The sequence below is a fragment of the Scyliorhinus canicula genome, chromosome 11, assembly GCF_902713615.1.
Source record: "Scyliorhinus canicula chromosome 11, sScyCan1.1, whole genome shotgun sequence".
Lineage (NCBI taxonomy): Eukaryota > Metazoa > Chordata > Chondrichthyes > Carcharhiniformes > Scyliorhinidae > Scyliorhinus > Scyliorhinus canicula.
In genome coordinates this window covers 74241445-74266818 of record NC_052156.1, presented here as the reverse complement: position 1 = coordinate 74266818, position 25374 = coordinate 74241445, and the positions used below count along the sequence as shown (strand labels likewise).

Genomic DNA, 25374 nt, shown 5'->3' with positions numbered 1-25374 from the left:
CTAATGTTAATTATACATCAGTCTTTTCACTTTCAACGGTCCTGGACCACTTTGGTTAAGAATAACTCCAGGTCGTCAATGCTGGTTACTGCCAAAATTCTTGGTATAAACACAATCATTTGGATTAAAATGTCTCTCTTTAGCTTGATAATGTCTCTTCTTTGCCATTCTCATATCCTTCGCACTTTTGCTTTGACATATGATCAGATCCAGGTGAGACTTCAGTCTGTTACCCATCAATATTTCAGCTGGTGAGAGCCCCATTGTTGTTTATGGTGTGATAGGACATTGAAATAAGAACCTAGAGAGCTTGGTGCCTAAGTATCGCCTGCCATCCTCTTCAATCCTTCCCTCAATGTCTCAACAGCTCGCTCTGCCAAACCATTTGAAGCTGGATGAAAGGGCGCGACATGCACATGATGTATTCTGTCCCTTTGCATAAACTCTTGGAAAAACTCACTCGTAAATGTTGTACCATTATCAGAAATGAGAGAATCCCGTAACCCATAAGTTGCAAAAATTTGGCATAGCTTCTGTGGTAGTGGGAGCTGTAATGTTGCTCATGATGTATACTTCTAACCACGTAAAATGTGCATCCACGATGCCCAAAACCATGTGACCCATGAAAGTTCCGGTCAAATCCACATGAAGTCTGAACCAAAGACGATCAGGCCCCCAAGGATGTAATAGTGCTGATGGCACCATCGTCTGATGAGATCGACATGCAGAACAGGATTTCACTTTGTTCTCCACCTCTTGGTCTATATTAGCCTACAAACATACGACCTGGCTAGACTTCTCATTCAAGATGAGGCACCTGGATGAGCCTGATGAATGCCTTCTATTACTTGAAAAAGACCACGAGTGGAACCACCACTCTCGACCCCTACAGTATGCAAGCATCCTGCACACTTAACTTGTCTTTGCTCCTCACTCAAGGCTTCTACCCACCATCTTCTATGAAATATGGCCATCCTTGCACAGAAATCTTTTAACTTGTGACAGAATAGGATCCGTCTGTCCACTGCATATTCTTTTACGCAGTCAATCATTTGCATTTCTGATTAATAAATCAGAAATTGAATCGCAGATCTCAGCATTAATATTTGAATGGTTTCTGCACACGTACTTGAACTTTCTCTGCATTCATTAAAACAAACACTCGTGTATATGTGATCAGAGTTATTTATATCCTTGCCAAATGAATAGAGCTAGAACGTTAGTTTGGTAAATGCACACAAAGTTTATTTACCTGTTTTATTGTGCAAGAGAATGCAAGATGTTCCTGGTTGAAATTAGTGCCGGACTACTGCAGCCCGCTGGTTTTGCTCAATTGATACAGAATGAGGTCAACAGCACGGGTTCAATTCCCATATCAGCTGAAGTAATTCATGAAGGCTCCGCCTTCTCAACTGTGGCCCATCGCCTGAAGTGTGGTGATCCTCAGGTTAAATCACCACCAGTCAGTTCTCCCCCTCAAAAGGGGAAAGCAGCCTGTCGTCATCTGGGACTATGGTGACTTTACTTACTTTACAAGACAGCGATTTATTTTGGAAAACAATGGGTTAAGGTTACCAAAGTAAACTTGAACTTGGATACCACGATCAAAGACCACATTTATAACATTTTAACTCTCCAGATGACTGACCTACTGAACTGCAAATGAGCTCAGAACAGCCTTCATGCTGAATTTCAGTCACGTATTGAGTAAAATATATACTGACTATTAGAACTCTTTGTCCCTATATAATTAGCAGCACATGAAGACAGGTTAGCAGTTAGAAAATTATTATTGGGCGGCAGCTGGATTTGTTCTCAACTCGTGACTGTAAGCAACATGGGAAAAATAAAAGTTCCAAACTAGAACCTAGATGCTGTAGCGTTCCCAAGTTTGTGCATCCATCATATATTCCAAACAGAAGGTGCCAGAAGGCTCTTGGTTCTCATTGGTATCGGCATTGGCAGCCATTTCATTTGAATTAACCGGTCCAATATCATGGTAGTATGAATGATCCAGAGGCCTGCGCTAATTATAAAGACCAACAGGAGGTTTCGAATCATTAGCTTTCAGAGCACAGCTCCTTCCTAAGGTGAGCTGTGCTCCGAAAGCTAGTGATGCGAAAAAAACCTGTTGTACTTTAACCTGGTGTTGTAAGACTTCTTACTGCGCTCACCACAGTCCAATGCCAGCATCTCCACATCATAATTATATAGTGTCATCGGTTCAACTCCCAGCACAGAAACCAGGGAATTGAATTGAATTGAATAGTATTTAATAAAACCTGCAATAAAACACTGGTTATCATAACAATTAAATCACCACATTGTTGTAAGAAGCCATTGGTTCACCAATGTCCCAGAGGGAAGGAAACTGCCATCCTTACCCGCTCTGGACTATGTGTAACTCCGACGGTTATGTGTTTCATTTTTAACTGACTGCTGAAATAGCCAAGGAAGCGACTCAATGGTCAGGACCTGACACATCGACTCTGTTGCTCTCTCTGCTGATGCTGCCAGAAGAGCCAAGAGTTTCCAACAATTTTTGTTTCTATTTTAACAAGTCACTCATTGTATTCATGAGGTCAACTCATCACCATCTTGTCAAGGACAATTAAGGATGGAAATTAATACTGACCTTGCCAACAACACCCATCTACCGAGGACAATTTAAAAAAAAAAAGAGGATTCCAAACTCACACGAGATGTCAGTACGTTTACATTGCACTGAGGTGACATGTTAAACTGATGCCCTGTACGGCCTCTGTGTACAGGATCATTCTTCCTTGTGCCCTGCCAATAGTTATCTCTTCATCAACAATACTGAAACGGATTAACCAGTCATATGTCTCGGAACATTGTTGTGCACAAATTGGCTGCCATATTTGTGACACTTAAAAGTGAACATACTTCAAAAGTGTATCAACTGATTGTAAAGCACATTGGGGGGCACTGATGCAATCACAGAACTTCAGTTCAGAAGGATGCCCATCGTGTCTTGAAATTTTAAAATTGCACCCTGTCTAGATCACTAACATCTATCAGGAGAAGCAGGGGTTCCAACAATGACCCCTGGAGAACCTTCCTCCAGCCCAAAAAACATCCTTTAATCACAACTTGCTGTTTCTTGTCAGCCAACTTTGTATCCATGTTGTTACTTTACTCCAGGAGCTATAGCTTGCTCACAAGTCTGTTGTGTGGGACTGTATCAAATGCCTTTTGGATCTGCCATGCATATCTCAACAGTATCGCCCTCATAAATCCTCGCTGTCACTTCCTCAAAAGGTTAGTTGAACATTATTTTTCCTCAAGAAACCCATGCTGCCTGCCTTAATTAACCCATAATTGTCTCAAGTAACTATTTTGGCCTGAATTATTGTTCCTGTAAGTTTCCCCACCAAAGTTAAACTGACTGGCCTGTAGTTGATGAATATGCACATAATGTTATGAATATTGAGCAACAGTTTCATGAATGTTTAATTTGCATGAATTTACATTTGAATTTGCCCAAATGCATTAATCGGTCATACCTTGGAACAAGAGAGTCCCCTCTTTGCAGGGTAGTTGTATCTAATTCAAAGATGGAGGAGATGTGATTCCCTTCAGGCACTGACACCAGCGTGTACATCACCTTCTCCTGGATGGTGCGTATTCGATTTCTCAAGGCTTCCTGATCAGAGTCAATCTAATGAAGACAACGCACAGACAGAGAATTAGAAGAGTGCTACATGGAACTCAAAGATGCTGATGAAAATAAATGTTCACCCATTATCTTCCACAAAATTAAAGCTTCCCAAAAGTTACTCACTCACAGCAGGCACTGATCTCTCAAAAAACTTGAAGCATTCAGTAGCGTAATGTTCCTGGCTCAAAATCCCCACTCGCACATCCCACTTTCAGCTGCGGTCACTTTTCCACAGACCAAATTCACAGCATACATTGTCAAAGTAGACATTGTCAAGGGAATGCTGACTCTGTCAAAATTTTATTTAAAGAATACGATACTTAAAAGGGAATGATGTGCCGCAGAGTGTTAGTGACTGCAAAGGCCAATTAAACATTTAAAAACTCCTGATAATGCACAAAGAAAGATGAATTTGCTCTCGTTGAACCAAGCACAAGCGAGATTTCCTGTAGATTTGCTGTAGATTTCCAGGAATAATTAGTCCTTCAGACCTATTACAACAATAAAAATAAATTTCCAAGTGTTCTGCAAAGTTATTTTACAATATGGATTAAAGAAGCAAAAAATAAGGCGTGTGAAAAATCAACGAAAATTTAAATATAAATTCGAAAACCTATATTCTGCAGGGAAGCTTTTGGGGGTGTCAATGGTAAATATCAAATTTTATTCCAGAGTTTGCAGATTCTGCCCATGTTTGCGTGAGTTTCATCCCCACAACCCAAAGATGTGCAGGGTAGGTGGATTAGCCATTCTAAATTGCCCCTTAATTGGAAAAAAATGAATTGGGCACTCTTTAAAAATAAATATATATAAAAATTTTTACTTCACAATAAAACTGAGGGACAAAATTATGAGAAATAAAACAAACATTAATCGCCAATTTTTTCTGTGGCTCTGAATAAATTTAAGCCCCCTCAATTTTATTACTGAATACTTCCCCCTCCAAACTATTACCGTGCTCCAATGGAAGACCACTAATTGTAACTGCAACATGGGAAACGGACATCAAGATTTATCGCTTTGAAATGACTGAAGCAATTGCAGCTTCAACCAAACCATGGGGAGATGGGGAGGGGCAGAGGGAGAAAGTAGGTTAGGGTCTTGATTTTGTATGAGGAATGAAAGAATTCAAGAGGTCAGACAGCCAAAGCAGCTTAGACACTTCAAAATAGATACAGGGTACGTCATCCAATAATCCTCTATTCCTGGGAAGGACATTAGACCCAAGGAAGATAACAATTTCAAAACATCAAAGGTCAGAAAATCATAGAATTTACAGTGCAGAAGGAGGCCATTTGGCCCATCAAGTCTGCACCGGCTCTTGGAAAGAGCACCCGACCCAAGGTCCACGCCTCCACCCTATCCCTGTAACCCAGTAACCCCACCCAACACTAAGGGCAATTTTGGACACTATGGGCAATTTAGCATGGCCAATCCACGTAACCTGCACCTCTTTGGATTGTGGGAGGAAACTGGAGCACCCGGCGGGAACCCACGCAGACACCGAGAGAACATGCAGACTCCGCACAGACAGTAACCTAAGACAGGAATCAAACCTGGGACCCTGGAGTTGTGAAGGAACTGTGCTATCCACTGTGCTACCATGTGCCTGTGCTACCATGTTGCCCATTCAAATGGTTAACAGATAAATACACCTCTTAGTAAAATCCTTACATGGGGGAACATATAAATTCAGTAGTGCAGGTGCAATTTAAATCAAAAGTAATTTATTGCATAAACATTAAAGATAGGTGTATGGACTACAGTATAAAGCAAGGACATGCTGAATGTGTAGTATGATGTGCTGTTTTAGTCCACTCACACGAGGAAACATTTTCAAATAAATCACGGGCAGGATGTTTCAAATGACGGGGTTCCCTGTGGCACCACCCAAGAGTCAACAGGGAATGCCTCCCTACTGATACCAGCTGCCCCACAGCCATTTGATTCTTAATAGGGCATTATTTGGCTAAGCCTTAGAGAGCTGCCAGTCATTCCAATTTGCTAGCAGCTCTGTCATCCCAATATCACCAAATTCAGGCAGTATTCATTGCTGGGACATCAGCCAGTCCCCAATACTACTGGAGGCTGGACATTAGCTAAGTTCAGGTTGACAAGTTAGGCCTGGCAGGAAGACCCAAGCAAAGGATAGGTGGGGGTAGGCGGGCCTTCACAACACCCCCCCCCCCCTCCCCCCACCCACCTTTGACCTCCCCCAGTGAAAGCTCCAAGAATATCAACCTGGTTTAGGCCATCCCTGCTGTTAATAAAATGGCAGTGGAGCTGGGGTGAGGCTTTTAAATCGCCTTTAATTCGCCATTTGAAGGCCTCAATAGACCCAAGGACAGACTTGGGTGCTTAATGTCTTCACCACTGGTCATCCGATGGCAGTCATGGTGAGAGTGGTGGCACATTTGGTGACTCCCGCTAATGGCGTTTTTTCCAGACCGTTACCCTGGTTAATGGGTGGATGTGAGGAGGCAAAAAGGTACAGGAGAGTGAGTGGAAGAGATTGACCCAGTGGTGTATGGAGCATGAAGGCCAGAAGTGGTTGCAAAAGAGGGGATCAGAGTCCAAGAGTTGGTGGGCATCGTAGTATGACTAGTGGTACCACGGTACCTGGGAGTGTGAACTACCATTGGTGGAGAAGGCTTGCTGCTCATTGGCCCAAGTGTTTGCATTTCATTGGTTGGAATGTAAGGTAGCTCCGCCCAATGAGGCAGGGTATAAGAACTCTTGTTTCCCAGCAGCCAACCTTCTTTCTGTACTCGAGCTGCTGGGGAAACATCTTGTTGATTAAAGCCTTCAATTCGGACTACTTCCTCGTTTCAGTAGTTATTGATCGCGCATCAATGGGTTCCTGTGACGCATTTGGAGATAGCCACGGGTCAGAGAGCAGTCTGCCAGCTCAGTGATTAATAAAGCAGCTGGTGAGCTTCCTGAACAAGATGTTCACCCAGCAAAGAAAAGAGAAAATGGGGGACCTTGCCTGGGTGGTGGATTCGATTAAGGCGGTAATGGAACGCGTGGTGACGAAGCTGGAGGCCCAGGGTCTGGCGTTCCAGAAGATGGAGGAGGTGGTGGGGGAACATGATGAGCAGTTCACCTCGATGGCAGTAGAGATGGGTCTGAGATAAGATCAGAGGCGGCTCCAGGAGAAAGTCGAGAACCAGTCGCATAGGCAGAATATCAGGATTGTGGGCCTGTCGGAGGGAGTAAGGAGCCGACGCTGGCGCGTATGTGGGGAAGATAGCCAGTTTTCCTGGCGTGAAAGGCCACAGTTTTCACGACAGCGTGGGGACATAATCCCTGAAATGGAGAATCCAGCCCCTATATATGTTTTTTTTTAAAGAAGCTTCTCAAGAAGGGCCTCACGGTAGCATGGTGGTTAGCATCAATGCTTCACAGCTCCAGGGTCCCAGGTTCGATTCCCGGCTGGGTCACTGTCTGTGTGGAGTCTGCACGTCCTCCCCGTGTGTGCGTGGGTTTCCTCCGGGTGCTCCGGTTTCCTCCCACAGTCCAAAGACGTGCGGGTTAGGTGGATTGGCCATGCTAAAATTGCCCATAGTGTAAGGTTAATGGGGGGATTGTTGGGTTACGGGTATACGGGTTACGTGGGTTTAAGTGGGGTGATCATTGCTCGGCACAACATCGAGGGCCGAAGGGCCTGTTCTGTGCTGTACTGTTCTATGTTCTATGTTCTATGTTCAACTTACCCAAGCTGCCACTTTCAGTGATTTATGTACATAAAAGTCCAGATGTCTTTGTTTCCTGTCCTTTAAAATTGGACTAAAAAAGTTTTTTTTTTCTGGGATTAAAGGATATATAGTTACAATGAGGGCCTGGGAAAACTAGGGACAGTTTCTACTATAGACATTGATTAAGGAGAGAATACAAACAAAATGTTCAACAAATAGTGAAATGAAATGATAGATTTTTAGGATTAGTACTGGAAACATGAAGTGCTGGAAAAGCCAGAAGAAATAATTTCAATTCAGTTATTCAAATATGGGCTATGCATGACTTCTAAAGGCGAGTCAACCAAGCATTTAATGAATTAAGGCAAAACTTCAAAAACATTAAAGGCTTTGAAGGACAAGCATGCAGTGGCATCAGAGTCCATAGTTTGAATGCAAGTTAAAACAGGCACAAGATGCATACGGACTCTTAACGGTACAGCCATTTATAACTGGTTTATAATTCCAGCTTCCAACCTTGGTCCAAAACTGTCTTTGTAAATCAATCCTGACCTTGTATATTTCAGGAGGAGAAAAAAAATGGAGAAGAATGAAGATTACACTTCTCCATCAATTGGAGGAAGAGAGAGAGGTCCATATATTACTGAGTATGAATATCTGAATGAATGAAAATCGCTTATTGTCACAAGTAGGCTTCAAATGAAGTTACTGTGAAAAGCCCCTAGTCGCCACATTCCGGCACATGTTCGGGCAGGCTGGTACGGGAATTGAACCGTGCTGCTGGCCTGCTTTCAAAGCCAGAAATTTAGCCGTGTGCTAAACTAGCACCTAAAAAAATATCTCTTGGGGTTTGCTTAATTGCCTTGGGTGTTGAGGGAAAACTCTTCAGGAAATTAGCCTGCTCTGCAACTATCTGCACTCCTGTATCCTGGCTCGACTGCTCCAGTTTTCTACCCATCCAATTTCATCATTTATCCTCAAAAATATTATCATGAAGAGTCACACCAAAAATTCCGAGAAGCAGCTGCTGTAGAGTGTTGATCTCAAGATGATCTTATGATGGACTAATCAGAATTTAAATGCTGCTTCCCAATAATAACAATAATAAGGAAGGCCCAACTCCAATATTATTGAAGACACCTAGTACTTTGTTCAAAGTTAGTATTTTTTTGATAATATTTTATAAAGGTATTTGAAAATGTTTATAACCGTAACAAAAACAATGACATCAACATGGTAAAATAAACATTTCTCCCACCAGCCCAATCTTCACATACCTCAATCGTACAACAATCTGCCCGCCCACCCACCCCTTGGAATACTGCATCTGCTGACATTTTTAATTTTCCCCGAGAAAGTCGTCAAACGGCCGCCACCTCCGGGAGAACCCTAACATTGACCCTCAAGGCAAACTTTATTTTCTCAAGACTGAGAAACCCAGCCATGTCACTAACCAAGGTCTCGACACTCGGGGGCTTTGTGTCTCTCCACATTAATAAGATCCATCTCCGGGCTACCAGGGAGGCAAAGGCCAGGACGTCGGCCTCTTTCACCTCCTGAACTCCCGGATCTTCCGACACTCCAAAGATCGCTACCTCCAGACTCGGCACCACCCATGTTTTTAGCACCGTGGACACTGCCTTAGCAAAACCCTGCCAGAACCCTCTAAGCTTCGGGCATGCCCAAAACATGTGGACATGATTTGCTGGGCTTCCTGCGCACCTCGCACACTTATCCTCTTCCCCAAAAAACTTGCTCATCCCAGCCACTGCCCCATGTGTGCCCGGTGGACTACCTTACATTGTATCAGGCTATGCCTGGCGCACGGTGAGGAGGTATTAACCCTGCTTAGGGCATCAGCCGTTAGACCCACCTCTATCTCTCCTCCTAGCTCGACCTCCCACTTGCCCTTAAGCTCCTCCACCGGAGTTTCCTCCGCCTCCGAAAGCTCCTGGTATATATCAGGTATTGGAGACTAATCTATCCTGTATCTCTCGTGTCGGCAGGAGCAGAAAGGCCGGCACCGGTTTTCTCAGGAAGTCGCGCACCTGCAAATACCTAAACCCTTTCCCTGCTGGCAATTTAAATTTATCCTCCAAAGCTTTCAAGCTGGGAAAGCTCCCATCTGTAAATAGATCCCCTATCCTTCTAATTCCTGCCCTCTCCCAACTTTGGAACCCGCCATCTAGCCTACCCGGTACAAACCTGTGGTTGTTATAAATCGGGGTCCAAATCGATGCTCCCTCCCTTATATCTCCTCCACTGCCCCCAGATCCTCAGAGCCGCCACTGCCACCGGACTTGTGGAGTATCGGGCAGCGAGAACGGCAGAGGTGCCGTTACCAATGCTCCCAGACTGGTGTCTTTACATGCCGACCCCTCCCCCACTACCGACTTCCTGATCATGGCTATATTAGCCGCCCAGTGATAATTTCAGACGTTCGGCAGCCCCAACCCACCCTCCCCCCGACTGCGCTCCAGCAACACTTTCTCCACTCACGAGATTTTACTCGCCCACACAAAGCCCGAAATAATCTTATTCACCTGTTTGAAAAAGGCCTTTGGGGGGAAATGGGAGGTCTGTTGGCGGCGCCAATAAGAGGGAACCACAGATTCATCCCGGGGAACATCGACGGGGGATTTCAGAGCTGGTACAGGGTGGGCATACGGCAGCTGAAGGACCTGTTTATAGAGGGGAGGTTTGCGAGCCTGGGAGGGCTGGAGGAGAAGTTTGAGCTCCCCCCGGGAAACATGTTCAGATATTTACAAGTGAAGGCATTTGCTAGGCGGCAGGTGGAGGGGTTCCCCCTGCTCCCCAGTAAGGGGGCGAGTGATAGGGTGCTCTCGGGGGTCTGGGTCGGAGGGGGGAAGATATCAGACATCTACAAGATAATGCAGGAGGCGGAAGAAGCATCAGGGGAGGAGCTGAAAGCCAAGTGGGAAGTGGAGCTGGGAGAGCAGATAGAAGACGGGACGTGGGCGGATGCACTGGAGAAGGTCAATTCTTCCTCCTCGTGTGCGAGGCTGAGCCTCATTCAATTTAAGGTGCTGCATAGAGCTCACATGACGGGGACAAGGATGAGCCGGTTCTTTGGGGGTGAGGACAGGTGTGTCAGATGTCTGGGAGGCCCAGCGAACCATGTGCATATGTTCTGGGCATGTCCGGTGCTGGAAGGGTTCTGGAAGGGGGTGGCAAGGACGGTGTCGAAGGTGGTGGGGTCCAGGGTCAAACCAGGATGGGGGCTTGCGATCTTTGGGGTCGGGGTAGAACCGGGGGTACAGGAGGCTAGGGAGGCCGGAATACTGGCCTTTGCGTCCCTAGTGGCTCGACAAAGGATATTAATTCAATGGAAGGACGCGAGGCCTCCAAGCGTTGAAACTTGGATTAACAATATGGCTAGCTATATTCAGCTAGAAAGGATCAAATTTGCCCTGAGGGGGTCGGTACAGGGATTCACCAGGCGGTGGCAACCTTTCCTTGACTTTTTAGATCAGAGATAGACGTTCGGGGTCGTGGCAGCAGCAACCCGGGGGGGGGGGGGGGGGGGGGGGGGGGAAAGAGGGGGGGGGGAGGGGGGGAGGGAGGGGGGGGAGGGGGGGGCAGCAAGGGTCGTGGGGGGACATGCACGACTGTAACGCGGGCAAGTCTGCTCGCTGCTCATGTCTGAAACTGTAGGCTGCCTTGTTTGTTAAGGTTGCCTGGGGGGGGGGAGGACTGGTGCGCGCGAGAGGGCGGGCGAGGGAGGGACATTTGCCTAGAGGGATTGTGTTGTAAATAATTTAAAAATTAGTAAGGGTAAATGTTTGTATGGAAAAACTCTTTCAATAAAAATTATTTTAGAAAAAAAAGGCCTTTGGGATGAAGATGGGGAGGCACTGAAAGACAAACAGAAATCTGCGGAGGGCCGTCATTTTCACGGTCTGCACCCTCCCCGCCAGTGATAGCGGGAGCATGTCCCATCTCTTAAAGTCCCCTTCCATTTGTTCTATCAACCGGAAGAGGTTTAACTTGTGTAGTACCTCCCAGTAGGGGCTGGTGTAGCTCACTGAGCTAAATCACTGGCATTTAAAGCAGACCAAGAAGGCCAGCAGCACGGTTCGATTCCCGATTCAGACAGGCGCCGGAATGTGGCGACTAGGGGCTTTTCACAGTAACTTCATTGAACCCTACTCGTGACAATAAGCGATTTTCATTCATTTCATTTCATTTCTGGGGCTACCTGGATTCCCAGATATCGAAAGCTCTTCCCTATCATGCCTGGATCACAAACATCCCGCTTTTCCCCCCATGTTCCCTTTATACCCCAAAAAAATCACCAAAAGTCCCCCAAGATTCGCATTACTTCTTCCATCCACTCCAATGGGACCAAAATGTACAAGACCAGGTCACCTTTGTAGATCGAGACCCAGTGCTCCACCACACCCCTCCCGCCAGAGCAAACGGTAACGGGGAGAGAGGACACCCTTGCCTCGTCCCTCGGTGTAGTTCAAAATATCACAATCTCAGCCAGTTTGTACGCAAACTCGTTACTGGTGCCTGATAGAGCAACCGCAGTTCAAAGTTAGTATTTAAATGTACAGTCATCTGGAAGATCTGTCTTTCACATAAACCAGGAATGCCAAGGTCAATAATGCCACCAGTCTGCATGTGCCAAATGTCAATTTATTTCAGTTCAAGAAGTTCTCTATTTAATCCAGGGCTTTTATTTCAACTTTTACGAGGGCAGTCATATGATGGGCTGATGATATCTTGGCTAAGGACTGGCAGGAGATTGATTAGATATACATTTGACATGGCACAGACAAACAGTATCTATTTTGTTAGATATTATATCATATCTGATAACTGCAAGCTTCTCTTAAACATCCAGCACAGCGATAATAATTTATTCAAGTCATTGGCAACTGAAATGACAACAAAAAATGTTGAAAATGCTTAGCAGCCAACCAGCCATTTTGGAAAGAAAAACAAAGTTAATAGGTGCAATTTCTCGGGCCAACTGGTCATGGGCAAAAATCCCGTTATAGCCACTAAATCTCACGAGGGGGCCAAAACTAGGTTTGCGCTGGCGACATCAAGGTTTCAGAAAGGGAGTGGGCTGAAGAATTAACATGACTCGTAACCCCTTTAAGTGACATATATGCCAGCTCAAAACATGTTCCACAAAACAGTCAGTCTGAATTTGGTCTCTGCAGCATGAAGGAGACTGCATTGGGAGCAGGAAATGCTGTACAGTAAATTGAAAGAACAATGAATGATGTTTCAGCGAGAAAGTGTTTTTGGAGCCTTGGACAATAGGAAGGGAAGAGGTAAAAGGACAGGCGTTGCATTTCATCCCCCTTCCCGGGAAGTTTCCGATAGAAGTGAGGGATGTTGGCTGTGGCAGACGAGTAGACCAAGGTATCATGTAGAGAACGGCCACTTTGGGATGCCGAGGAGGATGGGAGGGGTACAAAATGTTTGTTGATTTCCTCATGCTGTCAGTGCCAGAAATGACAGAGGATGATCGGTTGAATGTGGAAGCTAGTTCATTTATTCTTCCTATTAATTAGCTTTTAAATTATAAGCAATTTCTACAAGAACTGAACGTGGTAGCTTTTAAGAACACATTAGCGTTTACGAAGGGAGAGGAAGGCAGCCAAAATCAAATCAGACTCAATATTCAGTTTGGGAAACGTTGCAAGGTCATATACTCAAATGCCTTGCTTGATTATGCATAGAGTGGAGCTTGGCAGGACATATTGAATGATAAAGATTGCTTCCACCTTGAGATAAGAGGGCCAGTGCCCATAAATACGTTGTCCCACGGTGTTAACCTAAGTTGCAAGAGGAAATAAAATGAGTTCCGAGTCAGAGGAGATATTCGCAGAGAAGCAAACAATTGGTTTAAAGAACTTGTATTTAAGGAGGTCAGCACAACAGAAATGAGAGCAAGCGGCCAAGGTGTTTAAGAGGGAATCGGAGGGCATGTGCTTGGGCAACTTGAGGCCCAGTCACCAATGATGAGCTGAATCGAGAGTGAATAAGGATCTCAGAATTGGAGGAATAGAGAGCTCAGGAGGGGACAGGATTATAGGGCTACACGAGGTTACAGAAGTAGGAAGGAATGAAAACTTGAATGATTTCATATTTGAAGCTTTGGGGAAGAGGAAGTCCAAGTAAGTGAGAAAAGACAAGAATGTTGGGCGAGTGAGACTTGGCACAGTATACAATACAAGGAGTAGGTCATTACTTTCTCGACTGAAAGTGGATTTTCAAGAATTATTATATGTTTTTTACTATTCATGTACGAGATTTAGGCATCGCTGGTTAGGCCAGCATTTATTGCCCACCCCTAGTTGCCCTTCAGAAGGTGGTGGTGAGTTGCCTTCTTGAACCATTGCTGTCCTTGAGGTGTGGGAACATGCACTGTGTTGTTAGGGAGGGAGTTCCAGGATATTGACCCAGCGACATTGAAGGAACGGCGATATATTTCCAAGTCAGGGTGGTCAGTGACTTGGAGGGGAACCTCCAGGTGGTGGGGTTCTCGGGTATCTGCTGCTCCTGTCCTTGTAGAGGGTAGTGGTCGTGGGTTTGGAAAGTACTGTCTGAGGAACCTTGCTGAGTTACTGCAGTGCATCTTGTTGATAGTACACATGGCTGCCACTGTTCGTCAATGGTGGAGGGTTTGAATAGAACATAGAACATAGAACAGTACAGCACAGAACAGGCCCTTCGGCCCTCGATGTTGTGCCGAGCAATGATCACCCTATTCAAACCCACATATCCACCCTATACCCGTAACCCAAGAAGCTCAACACCATCCAGGACAAAGCAGCCCGCTTGATTGCTTCTCTTTCCAGAAACATTCTGGAAAGAGAAGCAATCAAGCGGGCTGCTTTGTCCTGGATGGTGTTGAGCTTCTTGAATGCTGTTGGAGCTGCACTCATCTAGGTAAGTGGAGAGTATTCCATTACATCCTGTCTTGTGCCTTGCAGGTTGGGGGGGGGGGGGGGGGGGGGGGGTGTCAGGAGGCGTGTTACTCGCCGCAACATTACTCGCCTTTGACCTGTCCTGGTAGCCAACTATTAACATGGCTATTTCAGTTCAGTTTCTGATCAATGATAACCCCCAGGATGTTGATAGTGGGGGATTCAGTGATGGTAATGCCATTGAATGTAATGGCCGGTGGTTAGATCCTCTCTTGTAGGAGATGGTCAGTACCTGGCAATTGTGTGGCACAAATGTAACTCACCACTTGTCAGCCCAAGCCTGGATGTTGTCCAGGTCTTTCTGCATTTGGACATGGACTGCTTCATTATCTGAGAAGTCACGAATGGTGCTAAACATTGTGCAGTCATCTGCCAACATCCCCACTTCTGACCTTATGATGGAATGGAGGTCTTTGATGAAGCAGCTGAAGATGTTTAGGCCTAAGACACTACCCTGAAGAACTCCTACATGATGTCCTGGAGCTGAGCTGATTGACCTCCAATCACCTAGGGCTCTTTGATGCCATACTCCATCAATTTCTGCTTTAATGTCAAGGGCAGTCATTCTCACCTCACCTCTGGCATTCAGCTCTTTTGTCCATGTTTGAATCAAGGCTATAATATTAATATACCTACACTAATTATTTTAAATATAGTTCAGATTGCTTGTTAGCCTCTACTCACCAGTGCCCATGCTGGATGAAAAAAAAAAAGAGTTCAGGAACCCAGGAAGTAAATGTGGGAACATTCCTTTCTTGACAGTGGACACCCTTCCTGTTATGTATGTGGGTTATTGGAGTTGCGTGCAAAGTCTCTTTACGAACAGAGACATGTGACATCATCGGCTACTTTGCGGTCTTTTGGAGGTCTGGTGCCAAACCTCGTACAGAGAAGACCTATTCAAAAAACTCGGTTGATCTTGCATTAAACCCACATACTTCAGCAATCTCTTTCTTTTGTACCATATGTCTAAAGATACAACCCTTCTCTTCGGAGATTGGACAAGTGTTCGGTGTTAAGAGCAGCGAATCGCCAACTGGGATTGTTTATAATTCCAAATGGCATGGGCAAGCATTTTAAATTCCAGAGTATTTTTCAATTTCTGGATTTCATCTCATCCAGTTGTTTAATATACTCCAGACAACTTGTAGACACAGAATTGTCATCCTGGTGTTAAATAGGCAGGATTATGAAGTGCAGGTTAGAAACATTACAGCCACACAACCCATTCACAAGCATTAGGCAGCCAGGAAAATGCTCAGTCAGCGAGATAGAAAGGAAGAGGAGTGAGGGAAATACAATAGTACAAATACTCCCCCTGCTGCTGGATTTGCATATTTCATTGCAAGTAAAATCAAGTTTTGTTGAATGTAAAAACTGTATCACTGTCTCCCTGGTATAGTAGCCGGAAGGTTGGGTAAGGGGGAGAAAAAAAAGGACAGAATTTGATTATGACCTACTGACTCCTGCTAGCAAATGTGTGCATGCATGCAAGGACATTGAGAGCTAATAGGATTTTCTTCAACTGCAAAGCTTTCCATGATTTGACAGCAACATAAAATGAAAGCTGCAAAAGTGAAGAAGCAGTCAGTAAACTTCAAACGCCCAATGAAATACAAGGCAAAAGTCACCTGTGGGTTCCACACCCAAACATCCAGTGTCAGCCACCCCTTTACATTCAGGCACCACAAATCTACCATGGTCGATAAATGGGATATTAGCTTTCGACTCCTGCTATTCAGTGGCTTTACCCATCAATACATCCATTATGAAGAGATTTTAAACATCCTTCACCTCTTCTCCAAGTTGTACTTGGAGCAGAGAACAAGAACAATGAGGGTGGTTGGGACTGGTGGAGAGAAAGAGAAGTTTGAATTGGGAGACGGCCATTGGCCCCTTGAGCCTGCTCCGTTATTCAATAAGACCATGGCTGATTGGATTGTGGCCTCAACTTCACTTTCCTTCCTGCCTCTACACCCTGTTGATTTAGTTACAGAATGCAGAGTTACATATATTGGCCTCCCACCTAACATTCTTCAATCAGATGTACTTCCACCAGAAATAATAGATGCTCAAGGGCACAGCAGCATGCCAAAAGAAAAAGCAATGCAACTTGTGTGACTGATTCCCAGGTTACTGAGGAAAGCGAGGGTCGAAATAGCTGGGGCCTTAACAGATATCTTTGCAGCATCCTTGAGCACAGGTGAGGTCCCGGAGGACTGGAGAATTGCTAATGTCTCTTTGTTTAAGGGTAGCAGGGATAATCCAGGGAATTATAGACCTGTGAGTTTGACGTCAGTGGTAGGTAATCTGTTGGAGAAGATACTGAGGGATAGGATCTATTCACATCTGGAATAAAATAGACTTATCAGTGATAAGCAGCATGGTTTTGTGCAGGGAAGGTCATGTCTTACAAACCTAATAGAATTCTTTGAGGAAGTGACAATGTTAATTGATGAGGGAAGGGCTGTAGATGCCATATACATGGACTTCAGTAAGGCGTTTGATAAAGTTTCCCATGGCAGGTTGATGGAAAAAGTGAAGTCGTATGGGGTTCAGGGTGTACTAGCTAGATGGATAAAGAACTGGCTGGGCAACAGGAGACAGAGAGGAGTGGTGGAAGGGAGTGTCTCAAAATGGAGAAGGGTGACTAGTAGTGTTCCACAGGGATCCGTGCTCAGACCACTGTTGTTTGTGACATACATAAATGACCTGGAGGAAGGTTATAGGTGGTCTGATTAGCAAGTTTGCAGATGATACGAAGATTGGTGGAGTTGCAGATAGCGAGGAGGACTGTCAGAGAATACAACAAAATCTAGATAGATTGGAGAGTTGGGCAGAGAAATGGCAGATGGAGTTAAATCCAGGCAAATGCGAGGTGATGCATTTTGGAAGATCAAATTCAAGAGCGGACTATATGGTCAATGGAAGGGTCCTGGGGAAAATTGATGTACAGTGAGATCTGGGAGTTCAGGTCCATTGTACCCTGAAGGTAGCAACGCAGGTTGATAAGAGTGGTCAAGAAGGCATACAGCATGCTTGCCTTCATCGGACGGAGTATTGAGTACAAGAGTCGGCAGGTCATGTTACAGTTGTATAGGACTTTGGTTAGGCCACATTTGGAATACTGCGTTTAGTTCTGGTCGCCATATTACCTGAAGGATGTGGATGCTTTAGAGAGGGTGCAGAGGAGGTTCACCAGGATGTTGCCTGGTATGGAGGGTGCTAACTATGAAGAAAGGTTGAGTAGATTAGGATTTTGTTGGAAAGACGGAGGTTGAGGGGGACCTGATTGAGGTCTACAAAATTATGAGAGGTATGGACAGGGTGGATAGCAACAAGCTTTTTCCAAGATTGGGAGTGTCAATTACAAGGGGTCACGATTTCAAGGTGAGAGGGGAAAAGTTTAAGGGATATGTGCGTGGAAAGTTTTTTTACGCAGAGGGTGGTGGGTGCCTGGAACGCTTTGCCAGCAGAGGTGGTAGAGGTGGGCACGATAGCATCATTTAAGATGCATCTAGACAGACATATGAACGGGCGGGGAACAGAGGGAAGTAGACCTTGGAAAATAGGAGACAGGTTTAGATAAAGGATCTGGATCGCCGCAGGCTGGGAGGGCCGAAGGGCCTGTTCCTGTGCTGTAATTTTCTTTGTTCTTTGATTTGAATGTCTAACCAGGCTAGAAAATGAAGTCTGAATCATTTGTGGGCATTGTCGGTAGATTCTTTGTCTGTCGATGGCCTTCATTTAATGAGATTAAACTCCTTAGAGTTAACATTTAACAAATGCATCATACCCCACATTATTGGACGCAGAATGAGTCATTCAGGCCATGCTTGTACTATCCCCAGTTGTTAGCACAGTTACATGCTGACACTAGCAACCACATTTCATCCATCATTTTACTCTTCATTCAGATCTGCAGCAGTGGTTTGACTTGAAGAGTATTTCCTTGGCTGTGGAAGCACTTCGGAATAGCTGGAGGTTGTGAAAGTTGCTATGTAGATGTAAGATCTTCCTTGTTATTTCCCAAAGTGTTATAATTTTGAAAAGCAATCTCGGAAGTAGTGATTTCCAAACACAGGACTTTTTCCTATTGACAATCATGTGTGGCCTTCCATTTGTGAAAGTGAAGCTATCTTCCAGGAAACTACATTCAGAGATTATCGTACATATGTAATTTGAGTCATGGCAAGCCAAGTGTCGTGTGCTCGGCAACAACAGGTAACTTTGGATCTATGGTTCTTAACTTTCACCCTAGTTGAGGGCGGGGTTGGATTCCTCATGTATGGGTCGAGTGTGGACTAATTAATGGACATATTTAGTTAATGGCTCCATCATTGCATCATGTGGCTACCAAGATGGTAAAACGAGAGGGATCCAGCAATTCCAATGTTCTTATTGTGAAACCGAGTGAGGAAAACCAGATTCTGTTCCCTTGCAGACTATCCTTTCTGAAGGTAAACATGAAATAAATTGAGAATCTTGTAATTCCGGGCCACAATGATCAGACTTTGAAATCTGCTGGCTGTTTATGATAAGAATTCATTGGAAATTTTATAATAAGCTTGAAAACTAATTTCTCCATCTTATAAGAGATAGAAGTGGGGCAATAAAGTGTACTGCACGAACAACTAAGTTGTTAACTTTAGATAGTTCCGGGCACACCACTCAAAGAACTGCAGCACTAGAAGACCCCAAACTTCTGCCACTTCAGTATGTGAAGATCACCTACCGATGATCGGGATTCTTGACAATCTTCTTGGTAGTCTGGGATGGCCTGAAAAAAAAAACAAGACTAAGTATCAGATGCTGCAAACAGATACACAAAGAAAAGGGCAAACTGAAAAAAAAACACTCACATCGCCAACCTCAGCAGCCAAGTAGTTTCCAGTGGCCAAGTGCTTGAACCGGAAGAGGCTATTCCAGTGTCCAGCTCCCCCGCGACATGGGTCATGTTGAACTACCTGCAATACAACAAAGACACATAGGATTCTATTACAAAGAAAATGCAGACAGTTAAGACCAGGTTCACAGTTCTATTTGGTTGCAATTGTCTTTGTATTCTTTAAAGTGCTTCCTTGGCAGACAACAACCTGAGATTATGAAAGGTGGCAAATTAATGCAAATTCTTTCGGAAATACTCAATTATTTAAATATTGTTTTTATTCAAACAAAATTTTCATTATAACAAAAATAACCCCAATACAGCACAACCATTCGAACCCAGTTTTATACAACACAACCCCCCCATTGATTCCGTGTACACCTCCCGCTGTCTCAGGAAGGCAGACAGCATCGTCATAGACCCCTCCACCCAGGCTTTGCCCTCTTCAGACCCTTCCATCAGGCAGAAGATACAGAAGTTTGAAGACCCGCACATCCAGACATAGGAACAGTTTTTCCCCCACAGCTGCTAGACTCCTCAAAGACTCTCCCTCAGCCTCGGACTGATATGTTCCCTGTAAGAAGACTAATCACAACGCCCTATGCTGCTCTTCCTCATATATTTGCTTTATTTGGCCCTTGCTCCACATTGTAACCAATCATTGCTTGTCGATGTATTATTTGTCAATGTACTCTGTTGATTATTCTTTTTGCCTACTATGTACGTACCGTGTACGTTCCCTTGGATGCAGAAAAATAATTTTCACTGTACTTCGGTACATGTGACAATAACTCAATCAATCAATCAAATCAAATCAGACCAGAACATGTACGTATAATTCGCCGGCCCCGTAGAACACCGCTCACTCCTGTCCTCCACCCCCGAGAAGAAGCCACTCACACGCGGCCTGCTCACCACCTTGAACTGTATGAGGCTTAACCTTTGCACACGAGGAGGTGAAGTTAACCTTATGAGGGGCTGGTTTAGCACAGTGAGCTAAACAGCTGGCCTGTAAAGCAGAACAAGGCCAGCAGCACGGGCTTAATTCCCGTACCAGCCTCCCCGAACAGGCACTGGAATGTGGCGACTAGGGCTTTTCACAGTAACTTCATTTGAAGCCTACTTGTGACAACAAGCAATTTTTATTTCATTTCATGAGTGCCTCACTCCACACCACCCCCACACCGCCATCGAAGCCCAAACCGAGTTCGGCCTCCCACTGCTTCTTTACTTCTTCCAGGAATGCCTGCTCCATTGACAACATCCGCCTATCACTTCCCAAGCCCATCCAAGGACAGGGCCCTATCCATGATAATGTACCCAGTGAGGGCACCGGCACCAGGGGAAATGGAGGGAGCTCCTGACATTTGTATCTGAATACATTCCCTCTCGGGAGCTAGAACTTCTCTAAAATCTCATCTAGACCGGCAAACTTACACTTCAGAAACACATACTTGAACCTCTCCAACCCCTCTCTCCCATGCCTTGAACGTTGAATCTAAATCAGGCAGCACAAACCTATGGTTCCTTCAACACGGCACCAAGTGACACAGAGGCTAATTTGAAATGCTGCCCAAATTGATTACAAATCCTGAAAGAGGCTATTAATTCCCACTGAGACTTGACAAAAAGTTTGCCGGAGAGAACGGGAGCAAAGCAGTAGGAAGAGCCCTCGGACTCGATCCCAAGCATGAAGCCTCCTCCATACGCCCCCATTGAGAGTCTGGATCCTTAAACCACCCCCCCACACCTTCTCAATGTTTGATGGCCAATAATAACACAGCCAAATAGGTAGTGCCCCCCCTCGCCCCCCCACCCCACCCCCCCCCCCCCCGGATTGTCTATCCTTTGCAGAAATGCCCTACGAAGTCATGGGGTCTTACCCACCCAAACAAAAGGTATTAACTTGTGACCCTACAAAGAAAGCCTTAGAAAGAAACACTGGGAGACAATAGAACAGAAACAAAAACCTTGGAGAATATTCACCTTCATCGTCTGTACTCTTCCATCAAGGGAAGCAGCGTGGTGATAATGGTTAGCACTGCTGCCTTACAGTGCCAGCGGCCATGGTTCAATCCCGGCCTCAGCTGTCTGTGTGAAGTTTGCACTTTCTCCCCGTGTCTGCATGGGTTTCCTCGGAGTGCTCCAGTTTCCTCCCACAGTCCAAATATGTGCAAGTTAGGTGGATTGGCTATGATAAATTGACCCTTAGTGTCCAGGGATGTGTGTAGGTTAGATTAAGGGGTTATAGGAATAGGGCAGGGAAGTGGGCTTGGGTGGAGTTCTCTTTTTGAGGGCCGGTGCAGACTCAAATGGGTAGAATTGCCTCTTTCTGCACTGTAGGGATTCTATATAAAAAAAAAGTCAGAGGATGGGCATCCCACCTCTTCAAATCAGCCTTCACCCCGTCCACCAGACTGGCCAAGTTAAGCTTATGGAGTGAGACCCAATCATGGGCCACCCGATTTCCCAGATAGCGGAAACTAAATGGTAGCCTCCCCAAATCGTTTCCCTCCCCGGGGTTAATCGAAAAAGAAAAAAAATCACTCTTGCCCAGGTTTGGCTTATACCTTAAAAAGGAGCCAAACTCCCTGAGCACCTCCATTATCTCCCCCACATTGGAGAGTGGGCCCGTGATGTTTAACAACATAAGGACACCCTATGTTCCCTCCCTCCATGCTCTACCCCAGTCCAACAGGTAGATGACTTCAGCGTAATGGCGAGTGGTTCAATCGCTAAGGCAAACAACAACAGAGGTAATGGGCACTGCTGCCTTCTACCCCTATTCAGTTGAAAGTACACCAAACTCAGAACATGAATATGGACACTCGCAGTGGAGGCCCTACACAAAAGCCTAATCCAAGATATTCATTTTAGCCCAAAGCCAAACCATCCCCAAATCTCGAAGAGGCACCCCCACTCAACCCTGTTGAACATTTTTTCTGTGTCCATTTAAATAATCACCTCTGACTCGGTCACTGAGGGGGCAACAACACCACATTCAACGATTTCCTAATATTGGCTGACAACTGCCGGCCCTTAACGAATCCTGTCTGCTCCTCCGAAATCACCCCTGGCATGCAGGGCTCCAAGTGAGTTGCCATGTCTATGCCAGCCACAATAACCCCAAGGGCAGAGAATCATTGAACTTACCCCACAGAAGTGGAACCAACTGGCCAGCAAACGGTTTATAAAATTAGATAGGGAATCCATCCGGACTCGGTGCTTTGTCCGCCTGCATTAACTGAATACAATTCATGATCTCCTCCTCCAATCAGTGCCTCCAGCTCCTGCTTTCTCGCCTGTACCACCTCCTGGAAGGTCAACCTATCCAAACCTTAACATTTCGAACCCTCCTCCAGAGGCTCAGGCTTATATAGCCCACGGTAAAAGGCCTCAAACACCTCATTAACCTTCTCTCGGACAGAAAACAATCCGCCACCCGAGTCCCTACCCTGAACTACCTCCTGAGAGGCAGCCTGCCGCCTCAGCTGGTTAACTAACAGACGGTTGGCCTTCTCCCCATACTCAGAATGGCCCCCTCAAGTGCGCAGTTGGTTCACCGCCTTCCCCATTGACAACAGCTCGAAATCCATCTGCAAATTCTTTCGCTCTGCCAAAAGGTCCAGTGTTGGGGCAGTCATGTGTTGACAGCCCACCTGAAGGATGGAATCCACCAGCCTCAGCCTCTGCCTTCCACCTACCCCCTGCCGTGACCCCCTCCTCCAACCCCAGGGAGTAGAGACCTACCCACCACAGATAAATAAACCTAGGAGTAAACCTTATGAACTTGGGGGAAAAAAAAGAAAACTCAATCATCTGAATCCCTAAATCCCACCTGTTCCGTGAAAACCATTTACTCCTCTGCCACCCCCGATGTAATGAAGGACTTGGGGCTCGACCTATCGTCCAGGACACAATTGAAGTTTCTTCTCCTTTGTCACGTTGGAGTTTTTAAAAAGGAGTAAAAGATATTCAACAGTCCCTCTTCTCCACCAGTGTATGCAGAAGGATTTACAGACAGATAATTTGGGGTGAGAGGGTTGCCCTTTTTTTCTCTCGCATTTTTTTTCCAATATCATGTTTGCGCCCATTAACCAAGCTATTTTAAACAGCTAATTAATCAAAAATGGCACTTCACAATTCATAGTGAGCTTAAATGAGATTTGGCAGACTATTGGAGCAGTTGTTTCATCCAAGCCTGCAGCAGCGTTAATCCGCTGTGTGTTAATGGGATCCAAATAAACCGGTGAAGCCGAAATAAAGACACCGAGCTTTTCTTTCTTCAGAGTTTGTAGACTTGTTTAGTTGCTCAGTTGTCCTGCCACTCAACCCAGTGCCCCAGACATCCCCTATTGTAATAAACAAAATTTAAACTAAGGGGGGGGAAAAGAGAGAAACAGCCTCTTTTGGGGCACAAAAACAATTAATTCACAACATCCACTGCTGTTGATAATTTTCGATGATTATAACAATATAATTGTGGTGAACCACTGTGTACACCTGTATTAGGGGATGTAAGGTAGGACCTGTACTTCAGGTTCACCGGTAGCCCCTGCCGGCTGGCTCCGCCCACTAGGAGCTGTCTAAATATGGTCCTCCCTTGATCAGCCATTTCGCCAGCTGAAGTAGGAGGCCACGCATCTGACTGCAATAAAGCCACAGTTGTACTCAATCAGAGTCTTTGTGCAATTGATCATGCATCAATTTATTGCCGTCAGATTTTCAACAAGATGGATATTAGAATCAAAACAGATCGCCTGCAGCTGGATCCGCACTCACCCGACGCCAGAAAGGACGTTCATCACTCGCTAGCTTGCTTCGAGGCTTACATCAACACAGCGACTCCCCCCACCGACGGAGTCTCAGAAGATACAGGTCTTGTATTCCAAGTTGAGCTCAAGCATGTTCCCGTTGATCCAGGACGCCCCGAATTACGCAGAAGCCATGGCACTCCTAAAAGAGAACTAAGTGCAGAAACCAAACACGCTCTTCGCCAGGCACGTACTCGCCACTCGCTCTCAACTCCCTGGTGTGTCCATCGAAGACTTCTGACGGGCCCTGATCCCACTCGTCCGGGACTGTGACCGTCAGGCCATTAAGGCCACCGAACATTCTAATCTCCTCACGCGCGATGCGTTCGTAACGGGGATTGGGTCGGACCCCATCCGACATTACTGTTGGAAGGGATCACCCTCGACCTAGCAGAGACAAAAACTTTAGCGCTCGCCACGACGGTCGCCTCCTGTAATGTTCAGGCCAACCCCTCCTATCCCTCCTGGACCCCGCAAATGACCACCCCAGCTGGGGCCCTGCTTAGCCAATATGCCGGCACCGCACGCCAATTCGCGCACCCCGGGGGTCCCCGCGCCTACTTCTGCGGCTAACAGAAGCACCCCTACCAACGTTGCCCGGCACACGCCGCCACTTATAAGTCTTGAAGCAAAAAGAGCCACTTCGCCGCAGTGTGCCAGGCCCGCACAGTTGCCGCTATTGCCCCTTCCCCACTGCCAAACGCACAATAGGCGCCGCCATCTTCTCCTCCCGGGGCCACATGCGGCCAGTGGGCGCCGCCATCTTACCCCCCCACCCCCAGGGCCACGTGCGGCCAGTGGGCGCCGCCAACTTTTTCCCCCCCTCAGTCCACGTGCAGCCCATGGGTGCCGCCATCTTGTCCAGCGCCACCAATGTACGACCCATGGGCGCCACCATCTTGTCCCGCCCCCGCAATGGGTGCCGCCATTTTGTTTCCTGCAAGACCTCCGGACGCCGCCATCTTGTCTTCCCCACGGGGCAGGAACGCCAACGACATCCCACAACCTGGGCCGCCGATGCTCTCTGTCCGAAACCTCTGACGATCACCTCGCCTCGATGACGCTGGACCAGTCTCGTCCACACAACCTGGCCACCGCTTCGACAACGGTGAAAATCGACGGCCAAGTGACCTCTTGCCTGCTGGACTCCGGGAGCACCGAAAGCTTCATACACCAGGATACGGTAAGGTGCTGCTCCCTCGCGGTCCACCCCGCCAATCAAAGGATCTCCCTGGCCTCCGGATCCCACTCTGTCCCGATCCGAGGGTTCTGTACGGTCACTCAGTCCAGGGCGTAGAATTCAGCGGTTTCCGTCTCTACG

The 25374-nt window shown here is 46.1% G+C and overlaps 1 protein-coding gene across 4 annotated transcripts in view; it reads right to left on the bottom strand.

The window, feature by feature from the left end:
• The window catches only part of LOC119973141 (inositol 1,4,5-trisphosphate receptor type 1), a 624311-nt gene that overhangs the window by 398682 nt on the left and 200255 nt on the right, over positions 1-25374 (bottom strand). For all 4 annotated transcript variants that reach the window (XM_038810748.1, XM_038810749.1, XM_038810750.1 and 1 more), the window contains 3 exons: positions 19214-19318; positions 19087-19131; positions 3528-3682 (listed from right to left, as the gene is read on the bottom strand). In XM_038810748.1, coding sequence (XP_038666676.1) covers positions 3528-3682; positions 19087-19131; positions 19214-19318 — 305 coding nt within the window. The remainder of the gene's footprint in view (positions 1-3527; positions 3683-19086; positions 19132-19213; positions 19319-25374) is intronic.